This window comes from Trachymyrmex septentrionalis, unplaced genomic scaffold (assembly GCF_001594115.1).
Source record: "Trachymyrmex septentrionalis isolate Tsep2-gDNA-1 unplaced genomic scaffold, Tsep1.0 scaffold20, whole genome shotgun sequence".
In the NCBI taxonomy this organism is placed as follows: domain Eukaryota; kingdom Metazoa; phylum Arthropoda; class Insecta; order Hymenoptera; family Formicidae; genus Trachymyrmex; species Trachymyrmex septentrionalis.
In genome coordinates this window covers 1,891,960-1,910,156 of record NW_017305180.1, presented here as the reverse complement: position 1 = coordinate 1,910,156, position 18,197 = coordinate 1,891,960, and the positions used below count along the sequence as shown (strand labels likewise).

Genomic DNA, 18,197 nt, shown 5'->3' with positions numbered 1-18,197 from the left:
ATTGGATTGATCCTATAATTAATTATAAATTATATATACTTTTCGAATAACCGTTTTACTCGCTTTCGCAATATGTGGATACATAGACGCTTTCGATGCATCTCTACATTAAATTTATTTCTACTATTTTACAATAATAATCTTCCCATCGAGATATTTGTTCATATAAATAAAAGAAGTTTAGATTCTATGATACACTGTGTTATATCTGAATGTAATCTCAATTTAGTGGAATTTTTTTTTAAAGGGAAGAAAAGAAAATTTTAGCGAAAAGTCTCAAGAACTTGAGCCATAAATTTTTAATTGGAAATAGAAGGTGATAAGTCCCGTAATTTTTGTTGTTTTCTTTACTATTTTAGATAAGAGCATTGTCAAAACAATAATTTTACTACAGTCGGACGGTCCTCTCTCTGTTCATGTTCATTCATATGTCCGGTAAAATTATACAAAACTGTCAAGTTTCTCTAAATCGATTATTGTTTAAGACAAGATCGCGATATTATTGTATTTTTTTATATTCGGAATTCAGAAATCTTTTCTACTTACTACATAAAAAATTCTTTATTATTCTTCTCTGAAAAATTATTTGTTCATAAAGTATTTACGTATAAAAATCTACGAGCTGTCGCCAATGAAGGGTTCAGTGCTAATCATAGAGAAAAAAAAAAAAATGGTAATAAAAGGTAAAGAGCATATAAAGTGAGAGAAAATTAATTAAAGATTCAAATGCATGGACAAATGTCCATGAATCCAAATGTTAGAAATGGCCGATTTTGCTTTGATAAATAATAGAACGACAAAAATGTGATAATTGAATGTATGTGATACGATAATTCTAATATTTTCAATTATGGGTGTAAAGCGAGCCTGAGGAAAAAGAGATATGGTGTGTTACTTATTTTAATTTTGTACAAAGCGCATTCAAAACCTGTCTCACACCTTGTCTCAATTTCGTCTAAAAAATTATTTATTTTGGCTGATCTATTCCACAAATCGACTTTTTAGTTCTTTATTTTGTGATTTGCGTTCTTGTGTCTAATTTTTAATTTTTATTATAATCAAATTAAATTTAAATTACCAATTGTTTTGTAACATATCGAGTAGATGATATAACTTATTTTATCTACATAGGTAAAGCATTTATTATAAAGGTAATAATAACAAATTATTTTAATTTATTTTATGTAATTATGAATTAAATTGCAAAAATTAAATAATGAATTAAATTTTTTATTTTAATATTAAACCAATACTTGAATTTAATTTTTATTATTATTACTATTGTTCTATGTAATTACTATTTTCATTGCAAATGTCAAATTACCTTATACATATATTAAAATGTTTATATAAAAAATTAATATAATAAATAAAAATTTAAAGGATATTTATCCAAAAGTTGTTTTGTGAAATAGATTTCTGACGGCGCATTTAACAGCATTAAATTGACTAGGCTTATTGAAAGCAATATCGAAACTAGTACTCGATAATATAACTTGATTGGTCGAAGAAAAGTGTAAATTGGTCAACGAACGATTACATTTGGCTGTGAGCGTCACGATTGTGGCATCACATCAAAGATTAAATTCTATTGTGGCCTGTTGCACCAATCTAGCTAGCTGTGATGCACTCACATCTTCCTCAGGCAATACTTTATCATTAATTTTTCAAATACCTTTTTAGAAATTTTTTACACATTTAAAAATTTTTTGTAATCCTATAATTATTCTTTCCTGTCGAAGTTACTATTCGGAAGATATGACAATCTAGAGAAACACGTCATCCACAGTTAGATAATCCAATCGATGCAACTTGTCTTGAGTGGCGAATAACGACTCACTCGAATTTGACTAAATAATTGAATAAATTGTTGAATTATCAAGCGAGAATAATTGTCATTCTCTCAACGATAACTAACTCTTGGGATAATATTCACGAAACACAGATCAAGGCTGAAACTAGGAGAGTAAATTAGGTAGAAGAAGAAGGTAATAGTAGTAATAGTTTTCGTGCGATTCACTTGCGATCGATTTTCATCTATCACGTAATTTTTACGATATTAATACGATACGATTCTTGTCTATATTATTTAAAATATCGGCCGTACATCTTGGCGTCGTTATGAAGATCGACAATCGTCCTGCGATTTGACATTAAAATTCATTGATCAATTTATTAGTCACCGCGCGAAAAGTCATGATAATATACGCACATGTTCTAAGCACTTAAATCTTTCTAAAATACTCTTTTTCTTATTTATGTAGGATATAATGATGACTTCCGCGTAAGCGGCACTCTCGCGTGATATGATTAAAATGTGGTCATACAGCATATCTTTATGGTACGTATATGTATATAATAGACTCTTTCTCGCCATAAATTTTCTTTCTATTATAAAATTATTCACGCTCGATCGCTGAGCGCAACGCTAGATAAGAATCGAGAAATACATTATAGAAGATTCATGTTGTATATTCGATATTTGTATCTCGAGAATGTATGAAATAGGTGACGGACAAGCATTTATTATAAATTGTAATTTAATTTTAAAATTATTAATTATAATTGTGACAATTATTAGTTAAAAGATTATTTAATAAAACATTTAATAAAAAATCTAATTTTCTTCAAAAATTTCTATTTTAATTTAAAAAAAATTATTGAAAATAAATAAGATTTATAACAATTTTTGTTACATTTCATATTTAAACAAAGCGTTTTCAAATCTCCCATAATGCAGGAAATGATGTCAATTTGTAGTAATTTGTAGTGTATGTTCAGATTATAAGTAATAATTAAAAATATATGCTTGTCAATCGTCATACAAAGCGTTTTTAGTGTCATTTCGTACACTATTTTATACGATATTTTATATGCCCGATGAATAAAGTCGTAGACGCGAATGTTAATTCGCTAAAGGCGACCTAGAGAGCAAAACGTTTTAAGAACGTAGCTGCTATTAAGCCTATAGCACGTACAAAAACGTAAGACGTAAGTTGTAAGTGAATTGGCCAATCACAATAGAGACCATAAGATTAGTAGCGAATCCAATGTTACAATTTCCTTATTGCTTACGTTTTATTGCCTTACGTTTTTGTATGTGCTATGGGCTTATGGGCCATAGACTTTAATACAAATTATAAAAAGAAAATACAACACAACATATGAAGCTCGTAATGTAATTTTATCGCCTTCTAATAATAAAGAGGGCGCATATCGGTTTCTGATTGACACGATTCTTTATCAATAATCGTGATAGCATTGAGATTTCTGACAAGACCCTTCGTAAAAATAGAAAGCATGCTTTTCAGAAAACCAATGAATTTGACGTATCACAGTTATGATATACTTGCGTTTAGATCCACAAATTGTCGTAAATCGCGTCATTTTTAAGCTCGTAAAAAAATTGTCGTATATTGGGAATAATTCAACAATATTAATACCAAAATCTAAAATAAAAAATTTAATGTGTAATATCAATCATTATTTTATAAAAATTTATTTCCGTAAATCTTAACGATTGATAATTAAAATAATTTGAATATCAATAACAACGAACTACATTAATAATCTGTGAATTATTTACTTGCAATAAAAGTTATTAAATTTATGTATTTATATTTGAGGGCTATGAAGACTATAATACATAAATTAATTCTAAGAGAGTCAGAACTAAGTTAAATTTGTCGAAATAATCTCATCCCAACTTTACTTTACCTATTGCAAAATATATCTTCTAATACTCGCAATCACTAGTTTGATGTGGTCAATTTCATCGAAACACCTTGCTCTCCAGCCGTCTCATCCATCTGGCTTAGTCAGTCCCACGAAATACGATGTTAAAATATCCTTTATCGATCTGTTATAATCGTTATAAGGACATCATTCTTGATGTCGCCTAGCATTAAACGCTATGTGGGAACGCTACAGCCACTTATTTCGTGCCACGCCGGAGAGCCTGCGTCCCCACATTAGGTTATATCATACTATTGTCCCCTGTATATGTTGCGGATCTTGTGTGGTACCCTGCATCTGCGGCGATTGGCAGGGCGAACCCATTGGACACTGAAGGGAGGGTGGATCGTAGAGACCACCCAAGGAGCCACCAAGACCCGCGCCGAGACTGGGTCCGAAGGCTGCATTAAGTTCCGGCATGGAAGGCAGACCTACGTCGAGAATACCGGTATTGCTAGCTCCGATACCAGCCGAACCTTCCTCTGGCGGTGTCACCTCCAGACCAATTGAGCCATTCAAGGCGATCTTGATCGAGTTGTGATTAGAGGGATGTGAAAACGCACCCAAACCGATATCCTCCAAACTACTCTTTCTCCTGGTCGTCAAACCCTGCCTCAGAGAATTACTACGTCGCAGCAGAATATCGTCGACCACTCTCAATGAGTTTGAACGACCGCGCAGAGTGCCGGCCACGGTAGGACTATCTGGTAAAGACAGTGAATTTGACTTGGTCGTGCCTAAAGGTGGCGCCCTAGCTAAACCTATGCTGGAACCGCGACGACTACCCGGTCCGCCGGTCTGCAGACCTGCTGCCGCAACAGCTGCGCTCATTTGCGATACTAGCTGCGCCGAACAGAAACTGATGTTGCTCTTGCGGCGGGAGTTGTGTCGTTCGAAGGTCTTCTGTGCGGAGAACGGGCTGGGCCGTACCAAATAGACAATGTCACCTTCTTCGAGTTTTAAATCGCAGCTTGGATTGATAATCACATAGGAGAGACTATTACGCTTCTCCGATACATCGTCATAGTCGGCAACCGGGAGATTTAGCGATTCCATCCGTGAACGCACCAAGTTCGCAATCTCCGCCCGTTCGATCTGCTGCGCATGATTGTCGCGTGCCTCGTCGCCAAGACTCACCGAATACTGGCAGTATATGAAAAAGATATAAAGTATTAATATAAATCTGCGCTTGTGCACTGAAACAAGTATTCTGATGTGACGATCGATAATATCAATGAGGTGGCCTAAATAATGCATTGATTATTCCACCTTATCTTTTATCATAATTTTGTATAATAAAATAGTGATAAAATAGTGCTGCATTATGCACTCGAGATTACGTGCTCTTTATAAAGTGCAGGATAAAGTAAAGAATTGCAGTTTTTTGTAGGATATTGTAATGCAAATAAGAAACTTTGTAATACTTTTTAATCCGATCTTGTTGTGATTATTGCTCGTTACAAAAATAGATTTATAAACTTGTCGAGAAATTGATTAATATTACATGTGAACTCAAACGTATAATAAATTCAAATTGACAAATATGTGCATATTTATCTTTTCATATGCAACAAGTGGCTTCACGCGCGCAGCTTTATGATATTACAAAAACTGTTATCATTTCACTGTTACAGCCACCTTCTCGATATCGACTCTGAACGCCACAATTGATCTTAAATCTATATAACAGATAAGAACATTTTTGGCTTCGCGAAGACGATCAAAAATTCCTGACGTGTGTATAATCAATCTCGAGGATACGTTTCACATGCGCTGCTGTGCTGCGGCAGACGAGTCTGGACGTCCATCAGAGAGAGTGTGAATGAGGAAGAAGAAGAGAGAGAAAAAGAAAGGTATGAAGAGGCAGAGCGATAGCGAGATAGAGGCGAGAATGGAGAATAAGATAGAAATAGATTTATAACACGATCAGAAAGAAAAAACAGCCACCACGTCGACGTTTTACTCACAGCAGATGCACCCTTGTCACGGGTACCGCAATTTGCAAGGCACGAAGCTGCCGCCGAATGACGCACCTTGTACGTCACACCGACGCCGGCGTCGCTTTCCGCATCTGAGTCGCCCTGTTAAAACGACAAGCAATTCTACCCTTACTAATGGTAGCACATCTACAATGCTGCGATTTCGTATAGCGTCGCGGCCGTGTTTCGCGTCTGAGTACAGCACGTTGCTGTGGCTCGATTAGATCGATCGCTCGATTTCTTCCATCGAAGTGCTTCTCGCTGAGGACATTAACACTCGAAAACACAAGCGCTTTGTATTGTATGTATTTGTTAGACGAATTGTGTTTGAACGGCCTATCGCGTTTTTGCTTTAGTAGAAGAATTTTATCTATCAAAGCATATACTAAAGTTCATATATATCAAAATATAACTATTAATTAGAATTCTATTATTTTCTTACTGTATTTTATATATCAGAATTTAAACGAAAGCTGTATGCAATCGAGCACACTAAATCTAATACTATGCATGTCAAAGACGCAAAGATCAATGAATTAGGGAGATAAACGTGCTATGAAAGTTCGACAAGATGCAACGATTCCGGTTCGTTATTTATGCGCGGTAGGAATAGGCCGAGAAATGCCACGAGAAGAAATGGGGCAGGAAACAAAATCAAAAGAAGGAGCGAGAGCACAACCATGCGCTACTCACAGCCGCCATTCAAAGAATTTTCCTGTTTTTAGAAAATACAAGTAACAAATTCTACTTCGACTATATTTCTTTCTAGATGAGAAATTTAAAATTACACTTACGTGCGAGGAGTCAGATACAGTAGTATCTTGCGTTCTGTATATTCCAATTGGAATTTCGCAGGTAGTCGAACAAAGTTTTTGATATAATCTGCCGTATGTTCTTATCCACATGTCATCCTTTGTTATGCGCATCTGCAATTGTTTCCATTATATTTGCCAATAATATAAATAGTCAAGTATTATTTTTTATAATTCTTTATAAATATATTCATAATTATTATAATTCCTATATATTGCTTCTTTACTTCAAAAGTAACAAAAAACGATTCTCGAATTATTACCATAAATAAATTGAATAAACATTATCCTAGCAATCGTCGAAAGTGAACTAATTGATTCACAAAAAACATTATCAAAATTGTTACAACACAAAAAGGTTAATTTAAAAAACTCATCAAAATTGTCATAATTCAAAAGGATTAATTTTTTTAGGGTTGTCAAACAAAAATAAATTATGCCTTGGCAGGCATAATTGTACGTATTGCTTTGTTTAAGACGTTTTTTCGTGAAAGTAAAATAAGACATTCTATATATTAAAGATTAATTAACTAATATGAAAAAATTAAATATGTGTTCATTATATTTGCAGATTTCCTACTAACATAATATATTTTATATTTTTTACTAACATATATATTTCAAAGTAACTCTACTTATGGTAATATATTTTAAATAATTACTTACCGATGTAAGAAATCCAGATCCTGGCGCTTGATCTACTCCTAATAATAGCCTTACGAATGTTATTACGTAATCCTTAACGAACGCTTGATAAAGCAAAGTATCTAACATCGAAGCACTGAAGACACTGCCAGCGGCGAACGGCAGTCGAAACATATACGATATGTGAGATCCTCTTTCCTTTTCTCTCTGTAAACATTACCATTCATCAATTTTATTTACATATTTATAGATAATATCCCGATTACTGCATCCAATCGCTCCTAAAATTTGTTATAAACTCTCACACATCTCCCGGGTCTCCCCGTATACAAATATTTCTCTCTTCTCATTTAAATACGCTCCGAGTGTCTCAACATTTTCAATCAGGCAAATAATATCAATTTTTAAGTGCTCCAATGAATATTTCTGGGAAACAAACGTAAGCAATAAGAATTGTAAATCCTAAACCATATATTAATATCATAAATAAATATACGTATATAAATAAATAACGTTAAAAATACGTTGTTACTTAAAATAAAGTAATTGAAAAAAATTAATCAACATTAATCTAACAATCTATAACATATCATCAAAGAGTATATAAAAAAAATCTGTTATTCAACGCGATGTATGATGCCATCCAAGGATTACATAAAATGTACTTGATTTATATAATATTGGATAAAATTAACTTTTTTATTTTTTCTTTTAATAATTCTAGTTAAATCAGATTCAAATATTGAAATTTGTGACGGACCTTAATATTTGTATACATTATAATAAAAACCAATATTTTAAATATTGTTCCTTTTACGAATATTCGGTACATCGCATTGCATCATGCAATGTAGCATGAAAATGATGTGACATAAATAATCTACAATTTTTTTCTCTTCATACAAAAGAATATAAATTAAAAGATTAAAGATCGAAGACGAATCGCACAGTGTGATATATCAAACAGAAAAAATGAAAGGGTATTCCCAAGATTAATGTGGAATTTTTAACTTGCGAAACTAATATATAAAACGTTTTTAGATTTATATTAATATTAACATAATTAGCTTAAGGATCCATATTAATTGCCGCGGCCATATTGAATCGTGACGTCATCAAAAGCGAGAAATGATACGTTTCTTATGTCATTTGTAAATAAAGGAAATTTTTTGGATAAAACAAAATAATGAGATTATTTTAAAATATTTGTAAAAATGGACCAAAGCTTATCGCTTTTGTAAATAGCCGTAAAAGGTAGTGAAATAAAAATATCCAAAGCTTATTGCAATATTTTTGGAATTACATTACAGTGTTTGAATGATTACGCGTGTCACACATCTTGCATGATTCTCAATGTATATATAAAAAATGCCAGGTAATATAGGTTAATTGAATGTGTCATGCTTTAGATATAATGCAGAAAAATAAAATAACATATGTATATATTTGTGCAAAAAATGAATAAAGTTTATGATATTTTCAAGGATTCTAATCTATTTAGCATCAATTTCAAGACATGTGTTACCATGTTATAACATTTAATTTAATATTAACGTACGTGTACTAAAGAATAGCTATTGATATACTAAGTGCAATGGGGCAATAACATGGATCAATACAAGAAATAATTAGTTAATTATGACTCATGCATCGATACCTATAAATTCATAAGCGACTACTTTTAAAATGTTCATAAATGTTTTTTATGTTTTCATCGCTCTTGTAAAATATTTCATAAAATAATAATTATTAAAAAACTTCTCTATCTTAAAATTTACTATTTATTGAGTATACTTCTAATTAATATATGTAATTAAAAATAATTATTTATAATTGACTTACTATTCTGATTGTATATATAATCAATTTTTAATTAATCATAATTAATATAAGATTAAACATTTCTTCCCCCCAGTAATCTACACATTTATTTGAAAAATTTTATACGAAATAATATTTATATAATGACTAATTTTAAAGAAACTGGAAAATGATACTAGACGCCAGTTATAACATAATTATCCCTACGGTTTATTATCTTTAAAATTTTATCTTGGATTCTTTCGTGTATATCGCGAACCAAAGAATAAAGTAAAGATGCGGTGGCATTGGTAAAGTTGACAAGCGGTACGACAAGGGTGGATGCGGAAAGCAGCACTTAGAGCAAAGTGATTTCCGCGCGGAGCGACTTTACTCTCGTAATTTCTTCCCGCTTCCAACGGCATGGCTTTACGAGGCCGGTGATCGCAAATCTTAGAAAGCGTCCTTTTAAGTTTGCCACAACCTCGAACATCCACCGAAATTAGATTTGTATAAAAGCCATGCCGGAAAACAGCAAAGTAGGACAAAATATAGAAGAAATAAATTTATAAGTTTCAACTACAAAAATATTTTTTGTTACAATTTTACCGATATTGATAACAGATTTGCATCGGATTATGCAAAATATTAATTTTATGATTGCTATAGTATTTTTGGATCAGGTGAATATTAATACGAGAGCGACGATAACATTAGATATGTAGCAGTCAATCGATCAATCAATTCAACAATCAATCAATCAGAGGTTGGAGAATGAGTGATATCGTGTTACCGGGGAGCCCATCGGAGGCTCATCAGAGTTGTCATCGGTAGTAGCACTGAGGAGTACCTTTTCCATTTTGCTGAGATGCAAAGCGTATTTGTCGTGTGCCCGAAACTGCATGAAACGCATATTGCTCGACTGGGACAATTCTGTTATGCTCTTTATGCTTGGGAAGAATCTATCAAAAAAAAGATAAAATAATCACATAAAAAGTGAGAATGTAATACATAATTTTATTAAGAGTCCCCCCTTTAACTATATTTGTCGTTACACTATGAAAAAATACATCTTAATTTTCCTATTTAATCTACTAATTTTTATAATTCCAATTTATGTAATTATACATTGTAAACATTATTTTATCTTTACATTATAAGTAGACATCAAAATAATCTGTTTATTTAAAGATATTATATTTAGAGAGTAGAACATGTATGTATTATGTCAAAAAATAATTTATTTTGAATTAATAAATAGCAGTACAATTCTCTTTTGCAACTTAAGTTATGTATAATCGAAATTAAAGTTATGAATTATACTCGAAATATTTCCTCACGAATAATTTTCGTTTTTGCAAGAAAGATACAAGCGCTCACTTGAACATAGTCTGCACTGCAACAATCGTGTTGCAATCAGCCAGGGTATCCTCCTCGGCGGAATTGTTGAGTTCTTTGTTTACGACTACAACATTTTCCGCTAAAGTAATACCAGCTCGGAGAAGATCATCTAAACAGTCGATAGAACCGCGCATCCAATAGACCAATGGAAAGTAGGACACTGCGTCGAGAAATGCGATTTCTGGTTTTCTCTCCAGCAAAAGGATGATCGGATTTAATGATGTTTTCGACCTGGCAAATGTTCCTGTTTATTAATTGATCGCTCCTCCTCATATCTATTTATATTAGTTGATACAATCTCTTCAATTCCCTTCATTCAATATCCCTTTTAGTTTTAATAAATATGCAATTATTCTCTTAATTAGCAACATAAAATACTTAATAATATTTAGCAAAAAACAACATTCTATGCGATTGTGATTTATTGTCTTTAAAATCATATGCGATTTTAAAAATATTTTCAATATAATTATTTAAAAAAAATGTTTAGAAAAAAATATATATATATATGAAAATGTATATGTGAAAGATTTTAAAATACATTTTATATTAAAAATACAATTAATTATAAACAGCTTTAACTCATTAAAATTGGCTTTTAATAACTCTTGCGTTAATATTTTGGTTTAAAATATTTGAGGTATTTTAAATCAAAGTATTAATATAATTGTGAAGTAACATAAATTTCTGCTTAATATACGGAAACATTTTATGGAGTTTAGTGTACAATACAAACTGTAATGTTTATCAATAAACAATTATATATTAATAATGCAATAAATACCTAAAATGTGCCCTCAGTGGTATTATAAAGTTATAAATTCCATTGCTAGCATAATCCGCTGCCAATATAATGGTCTTATTCTGCCAGTTATATTCTTTGGCGTTTCTATAACTGCAATGCTGACATACCTAATAAAATAGTAAAAAGAATTATGAGAATGGAAAAAATCGTTAAAATTCTATATATAATTTAAAAAATTTATTTTTATTTTGTAATCGTCTGCAGTGCTATACATACCTGAGCCAGCTGAAGGCAACAGAGAGGTTTCTTTTCTTTAAGAAGATAACACAAGGTTGGCGAAACTCCAATGAAAGGTGAAACTGGCGGAAATCCCTTGACAATTCTGCAATATTGTTAAAATTTAATTATTTGGCTTCAATCGGCTCTACGTAAGATGCTAAATTTCGGCACCATGCGCTTGTTATTAAGCGTCAAATGTTACTTGGAACGACCCAGTGATATATGGAAAAAGACGTATTATTAATATATAAAAAGAACAGATCTCGATTGTATTCCGACTGTATTCTATAATTCTTAATGACAATGTCGATACACTTGTTATGCAGATGTCATATGTATATGGCAAAGAAGCTATGCAATAACATAACAATACCGAACTATCGTTAAAAGTTACAGAATGGAAATTAAGTTAATTTTTTTTTATGTTTTGTATTAATATATTTAACCAATATAGATATATGTATAATAGTTATTTTTCTATAAGATATACGTAAAAATATATAAATCTTCCATGAAAAGAGCTTGACTCTCTCGAACGTTATTTATTGGTTTTCAGTTCCTTGAAAGCTGAAGGTAAGTCATTTTAAAAAGATGAAAGGATGTAAAGTCGGTTTACACTATACTCTCGGATTTCTTGAGTATCTTTATGTCACGCGATCCAAACTATAAATAGTTCAATATTGAGATAGTGTCATATTTGACCGGAAGCATTTATCACGCTCATAATGTTATTGTGTTTGTAAATTATACACTAAAATTATTTATTACATAATTAATTACATTAAAAATATTTAGGAATGTTTTTTATGATAAAATTAACGATTGTAAATACAAATTTTATGTAGAACTTCAATTTTTATTTTTAATCGTTATTAATTTCTTTTTTAAATAACAACAAAATTAAAATTATTTATTATCTTGAATTAATATATATATATATATATATATGCTATTAATTGTTTTATTGCGGATTTGATATTATATAATTTTTATATAATTTTTATACGGCTTGTGCTTTGTGTGATATGTAATTAATAAACATTTAAAATATTAAAATTTGATTTATATTGGCTCAGTGTAGTTTAAAAAAACTGCATATATATAACATATATATATTATATTTGTAGAATTATTACAATAGTGTTTTCTCTTGACGTCGAAATACTGTTAGTTTCCGATATACATATATTGTACTTACGACACTACTTTAACGAGCAAATCTCTAAGTTATATAAGATATACTATGTACATAAACTATATTATAATAAGTAAAATTAAAACAAATAAAATATATTTTAATAAATAAATAAGCAAATCAACTAGAGACGTGTAGAAGCGTACGTAAGAGACTCACCCTTTGAACCTGCTGAACAGAAGTCGTGCGGCAAGACGGCAGTGCACAAGGACGATGCAAGAAGGAAGACATCGAAAACATCCATGAGGACATATAAGGTGTCAGGCAGGACAGCATCGAGCAGCAATTCAACGGCACCGTCCGGTGCCGTTAGTGAAACAGGCATTGAGAGACATTGAGACAGGATACATTGACCATTGATTTGCACGATTATAATCGATCAAAGATGAATATAAACTCCAGTGCGATAAAACATTCGCGTTGCGCATAAAACCATCTGATCTATCGTGTTCAATACTTTACACTTCTCACAATCAGAAAGATGAATAAAAAATATAAAATAATACAAATTGTAATAAAAAAAATTCATATTTGGATCTAACTCTGGGGACCTACTTCGAAGCTCTATATTGTTTTGCACAAAAATACATTCCAAATTTTCTTAACTATGAAGAGATATTAGAGATCATATTTACTGCTAACTATATAGGCATAGCACTAATGCTACTTAAGACTATTAAAATAAGAAATATTAAAGCCATTAAAATCTTAATTTAAAAAATTTACAATGATTGCGCAAATAATTTGCGCACAGGGTGTTTCGAGCATTTAAAATGACTCTGTTGTTTTTACGATATAAAAATATTAAAAGGAAAAATTATTTGTTTTGAAAAGGTAGATATTATGATAAGCAAAATTTTTTTTTAGATCATATTTTTTCAGATTTCAAAATTATTGCGATATTAAGATCCTAAAGCAGCCATATGTATTACCGATTCAGTAGGATCACACATACGCGATTTTGTCGTTGATATATCACTATTACTATTATATCAATATCGCACGCACACATATGTATAAATTTTCTTATTGATTCATCTTATTATTCTGCGTATAAAAAAAGTATATTAGAATACAGTTATAAAAAAATAATTAGATACTTTATATTGCTTGTTGTAATAAAGTATAAAATATTTCGTAAATTATTAATTTTTTGAAATAATTACCTTAATGTTTTTATATGCATAATAAGTAAAGAAATTATTTTTATTATGTACAAAATTTTATTTAAAAAAATAGTAATAATCTCGAAATCTCCAAAAATATAACTGTGAAAAGAATTTTTTGCTTATCATAACTTTTACTCTTTCCGAACGAATAATTTTTCCTTTGATATTTTGTTGTATTATTAAAAACAAATATATTTTAGATGCTCAAGTTAGAGAAAACACATCCTGTGCATATTATTTTTTTTGTTATCTCTAATAAGCCTGTGTTTATTTGAAAGTCCGAAAATACTTCTTATCTACTTCTAGCATTTTATATATAAATGATAAAATACACACACATACACATATATTTTAATATTCTTCATTATTTACATAACATTTTAGGAAACGCGTACTCTTTATCTGTACAATAGATACATAATATTAATTATTACAAAAAAAGTTTTTTTATAATTAAAAAGTAGACATAAAATAAAAATTAGAAGGTAAAAACAAATTATCAGTTAATTCTAAACAATGTCAATTCTAAGTAAATTTTTATATCAAAATTTAAGATAAAATTTTATTGTTAATATATATTTGAAACTCATAATTAATAATAAAATTTTCTATAAATGCTTTAAAATAATTCATAAATATTTAGGTATATAGACATGATAACTTTAATATTGTCTGCAATAAATTGAAAATTCGTAATTGATAATTAAGGAAACAAATTTTGAATTATTTTATTATTATAAACATGTTATAATAAAAATTTGGAATACTAAAATATTAGAATATTCAAAGTAGATAAGGTTTATGTCTATGAGTAAATATACAAGCTCATTAGAGATAACAGAGTAAATAATATATATAATGATTATTTACACGTCCTAAATTTTTAAATTAAGACTTAATTAAGATTTAATTTTAAAATTGAGATTAAATTAAGATTTTAATAATATATTATATAATTTTTGATAATTATTATAAATTTTGATAATTATACTATAAGTTATATAATCTATAAAATTTTAGATTTGAACTAACGGAACAATATTTTCTAATTGAAACCATTTCTGCTTATTGCGTAAAAGTTAGAGGGTGCAAATATAGGTCGTTTCACTACACTGTTAGCACTTACACCCACGCTACTAACACTAACTTGCTGACACGATCATGATGTCGAGAAAACGTAGGATAAAGATGAAAGCATATTGTGAAGAGCCAGGAGGTACACAGTATATTCATATAACTCCTGGAATACCTATGTAAGTACTCTCTTTTTCGATAGCACAGAATTAACGTTACAATGGCTCCTGACGCGTCCGCGTTTTAACACTAATGATGTCATTAAATTAAAAACGTGTCGAGTATAGTTGCACGGTTTTTTTCAGAAAAATAGAGTGATGATGAGTAACCCCCCATCTTCAACGTAATCTTAAGCAGAGGTTTTTTAGAATTTCACGATAACGTATAAAATGGAATTTAAAAAATTAGTAGCCAAAAATATAATGTTATTTTTATGAGAATTTTACTTATTAAATTTAAAGAAAATGTTTTCTAATAGATAAAATATTGTGCAGCTATTTTCTCTTTTTTTTTATTAATTTTGCAATTAATTTGACAATTTCGAGATTCACTAAAAAAGAAATCCAATTCAAGTCTGATGAATAAAATTTTAAGTACTAGGAATTAATTTATGTATAAAGTAAAACATCAATATGTATGTTTAAAAATAATATGTTTATAAATTGTATCAGAAAAGTGAATTGTGTACTTTAATATCTTTATAATTTGATTTATGATATTTGATGTATGATACCGTAATTTATAAAAATAAAATTAAATTAATTTCACTTTTTGCCCTTTTATGAAAAAGTTTATAAAAATAAATTAAGAATTATTTTATAATAAGACAATAATACAAATTAATATTATTAATTAAATTATTATGACATTAACTAAATTATTATTTATTTATTTATCAAATTTCAAAAATTCAGATTTGTCTTTAAAGAGTTATTTATCTTTAGATGTATTAATAGTGTGCAGATACAAAAAATATAAAATACATACAATATGCATAAGTATAAGAAATACGTTTATAATGCACATAAACAAAAAAATCTGTTGCACAAGACCGTACCATGCAGGTGTGCGAGACAAAGTGCAAAATTGTTTGTCCTTAGAAAATTTTGCAATTGTGCTTAAAGTTGATATATTCATAACGTATATTAAACAATTCGGAAGAAGAGAAGAAAAGACAAAAATTCCTGCTAATAATTTTCTCTTCTCGATTTATTTCTCAATAAGCTATTCTTCGTGCTGCAGTATGGATATCCTTTGATGTAATATATTACGATGGAAGTCGAGAAAAAGACAAAATACTTACGCGATCTTCTCGCTTGGCGATCTCCAAGGAACGTCATCATCCATTTCATCTTCCGACTCGTCAGCTTCGTGGTCTAAGGATTCTTGACCAGGAAGATGTAACGTTGAGCTTGTCAACATATCTGGTACTGGTAGAATACTTGGTCTTCTGCTTCCTAAAATATTTCAAACAAAAAATCTCTCTCTCTCTCTCCCTCTCTAATATATAAAAAATATCTTGTTAACTTATATCGATACTTCTTTTACGTTTTTAAAATTTATATATATATATATTTGTGCTTTATTATGATTTATATTATATATAAGAAATTTTATCTTTCAACCTAAATGCATTAATATAATAAATATGTTAATTTAATATTAACTTAATCGATTTATTATTGACTTAATATTGGCTTAATTAATACTTTTTTCGTGTAAATTTAAACGGTCTTATTGATATATAAATATTTAATATTAAAAATTATAGTTTTTCTTATTACGCAATTTGATATATAGTAATTAAATTTTAATTTAATAAATAATAATTCATTGAATTAAAATTCAAAAACATAGATAAATAACCAGATATATATACTTTTTATTCAATTATAAAAAATTTTATTTAAAAAAGAACTTTTATTTGTTTAAAATTAATTTTAACTGTTTAATATTAAAAATCAAGAATTCGAAGTAGTAGATTTCAAAAGTAGGTAACTTGTATTCAATTATGTTTTGAAAAAAAATCCAAACCTCAAAATTTAAAATTTTTAACATAGGAACAGTATTAAAATACTTCATGAAGACATTTAATTGACAAAAGATTATGTTTTACCATATCCTAAAAATATTATATGTCAGAAAAAATTTGTTATATTTTAAATAAATTTGCATACTATATGATAATTTTATCTTGATTGTATCAACTTGAAATAAAGAAGGAGGATGTCAGCCAACTATTTAATAAATAGATATTTTAATTTCATTATAGTATCATACAAATGTATAATACGAACACTGAAATGCATAATTATTTGTTACAATAACTCTAAAGATAGAAATATTATCAATAGAAATACTATCAATTAAAAATGCTTTGAACTAATATATTTCACGCAAAGGTAATATGTCAAATGCACAAGAATAAATTTTAATTCAAAATTTTGTTCAACATTATTTTAAATAATTTTTAATTATTAGTTTTTAAATATAAATTATAGAAAGATTATAAGAAACTAAAATAAATTTTTACAAAAATGACAAGGTATGAACAATACTATTTAGATCAGATAACAGAATTTGATATTCGACACAATTTTTTTTTTTAATTTTCCTTTAGTATACAGTAAAAAAAAGGTCATATACTTTTTTCTCTAATTGAAAAGTATTCTTTACATTATACGACTAATAAATAAAACTGACCTCTCCTTTGCATTAGAATTTCTGGACTAAGCAGATTTGGATTTGGATCGAGAGATCGTGGCACATCAAGATGATTTCCCGTGATAGGCGTTTGTGGCGTTGATCCTCCCTCTTTTAAGCATTGTCTCGAATCCCCGAATCCGCCGGGATCGAGATAAGTCGCTGTAACATATAAGACCGCGATAAGTAATTCTAATATCGAAATTGATTCTCATAATATTCAATGGTCCTACGAAATTGCGAATATATCAAAAGAAATGTCTTCATAATAACCAATAAACATTAATAAAAAGACATAATGTCATTAAGAAGGGAAATAATTCTATAATTCTGTATTGAGAAAAGAAATGCTACTTTATACATATGTGAAGTTGGCCCCTAATTTTTGAAAAAATTAACTTTCCATAGTTTATTTCATTATTCATCGTTTATATATGTATGCACATTTCGAATTTTCGTTTGCACACTTCTAGTATAAAAATTATTAAAAGTTGTTTTATATTTCTTTGTTTTACATACAAATAATCCTACGTTTTCATATTCTTTACTAAGCATTCAACATCTTACATCAAATCACATAGTAGTACCTATATCTGTATACTTTATTTCTATATTATAATAATTTAAAAAGAAAGAAGAATACACTCAAAGTCTAGCCAA

General features: G+C 29.2%; 1 protein-coding gene across 1 annotated transcript in view; it reads right to left on the bottom strand.

Moving 5' to 3' along the window:
* Positions 1-3,711: 3,711 nt before the first annotated feature.
* LOC108747557 (potassium channel subfamily T member 2) overlaps positions 3,712-18,197 on the bottom strand; it is an 87,445-nt gene continuing 72,959 nt past the window's right edge. Inside the window, exons 14-23 of the mRNA XM_018485116.1 lie at positions 17,538-17,699; positions 16,138-16,291; positions 11,394-11,499; positions 11,157-11,284; positions 10,352-10,603; positions 9,765-9,933; positions 7,193-7,378; positions 6,509-6,640; positions 5,703-5,816; positions 3,712-4,878 (exon numbers count right to left, since the gene is read on the bottom strand). Coding sequence (XP_018340618.1) covers positions 3,982-4,878; positions 5,703-5,816; positions 6,509-6,640; positions 7,193-7,378; positions 9,765-9,933; positions 10,352-10,603; positions 11,157-11,284; positions 11,394-11,499; positions 16,138-16,291; positions 17,538-17,699 — 2,300 coding nt within the window. The 3' untranslated portion in view covers positions 3,712-3,981. The remainder of the gene's footprint in view (positions 4,879-5,702; positions 5,817-6,508; positions 6,641-7,192; positions 7,379-9,764; positions 9,934-10,351; positions 10,604-11,156; positions 11,285-11,393; positions 11,500-16,137; positions 16,292-17,537; positions 17,700-18,197) is intronic.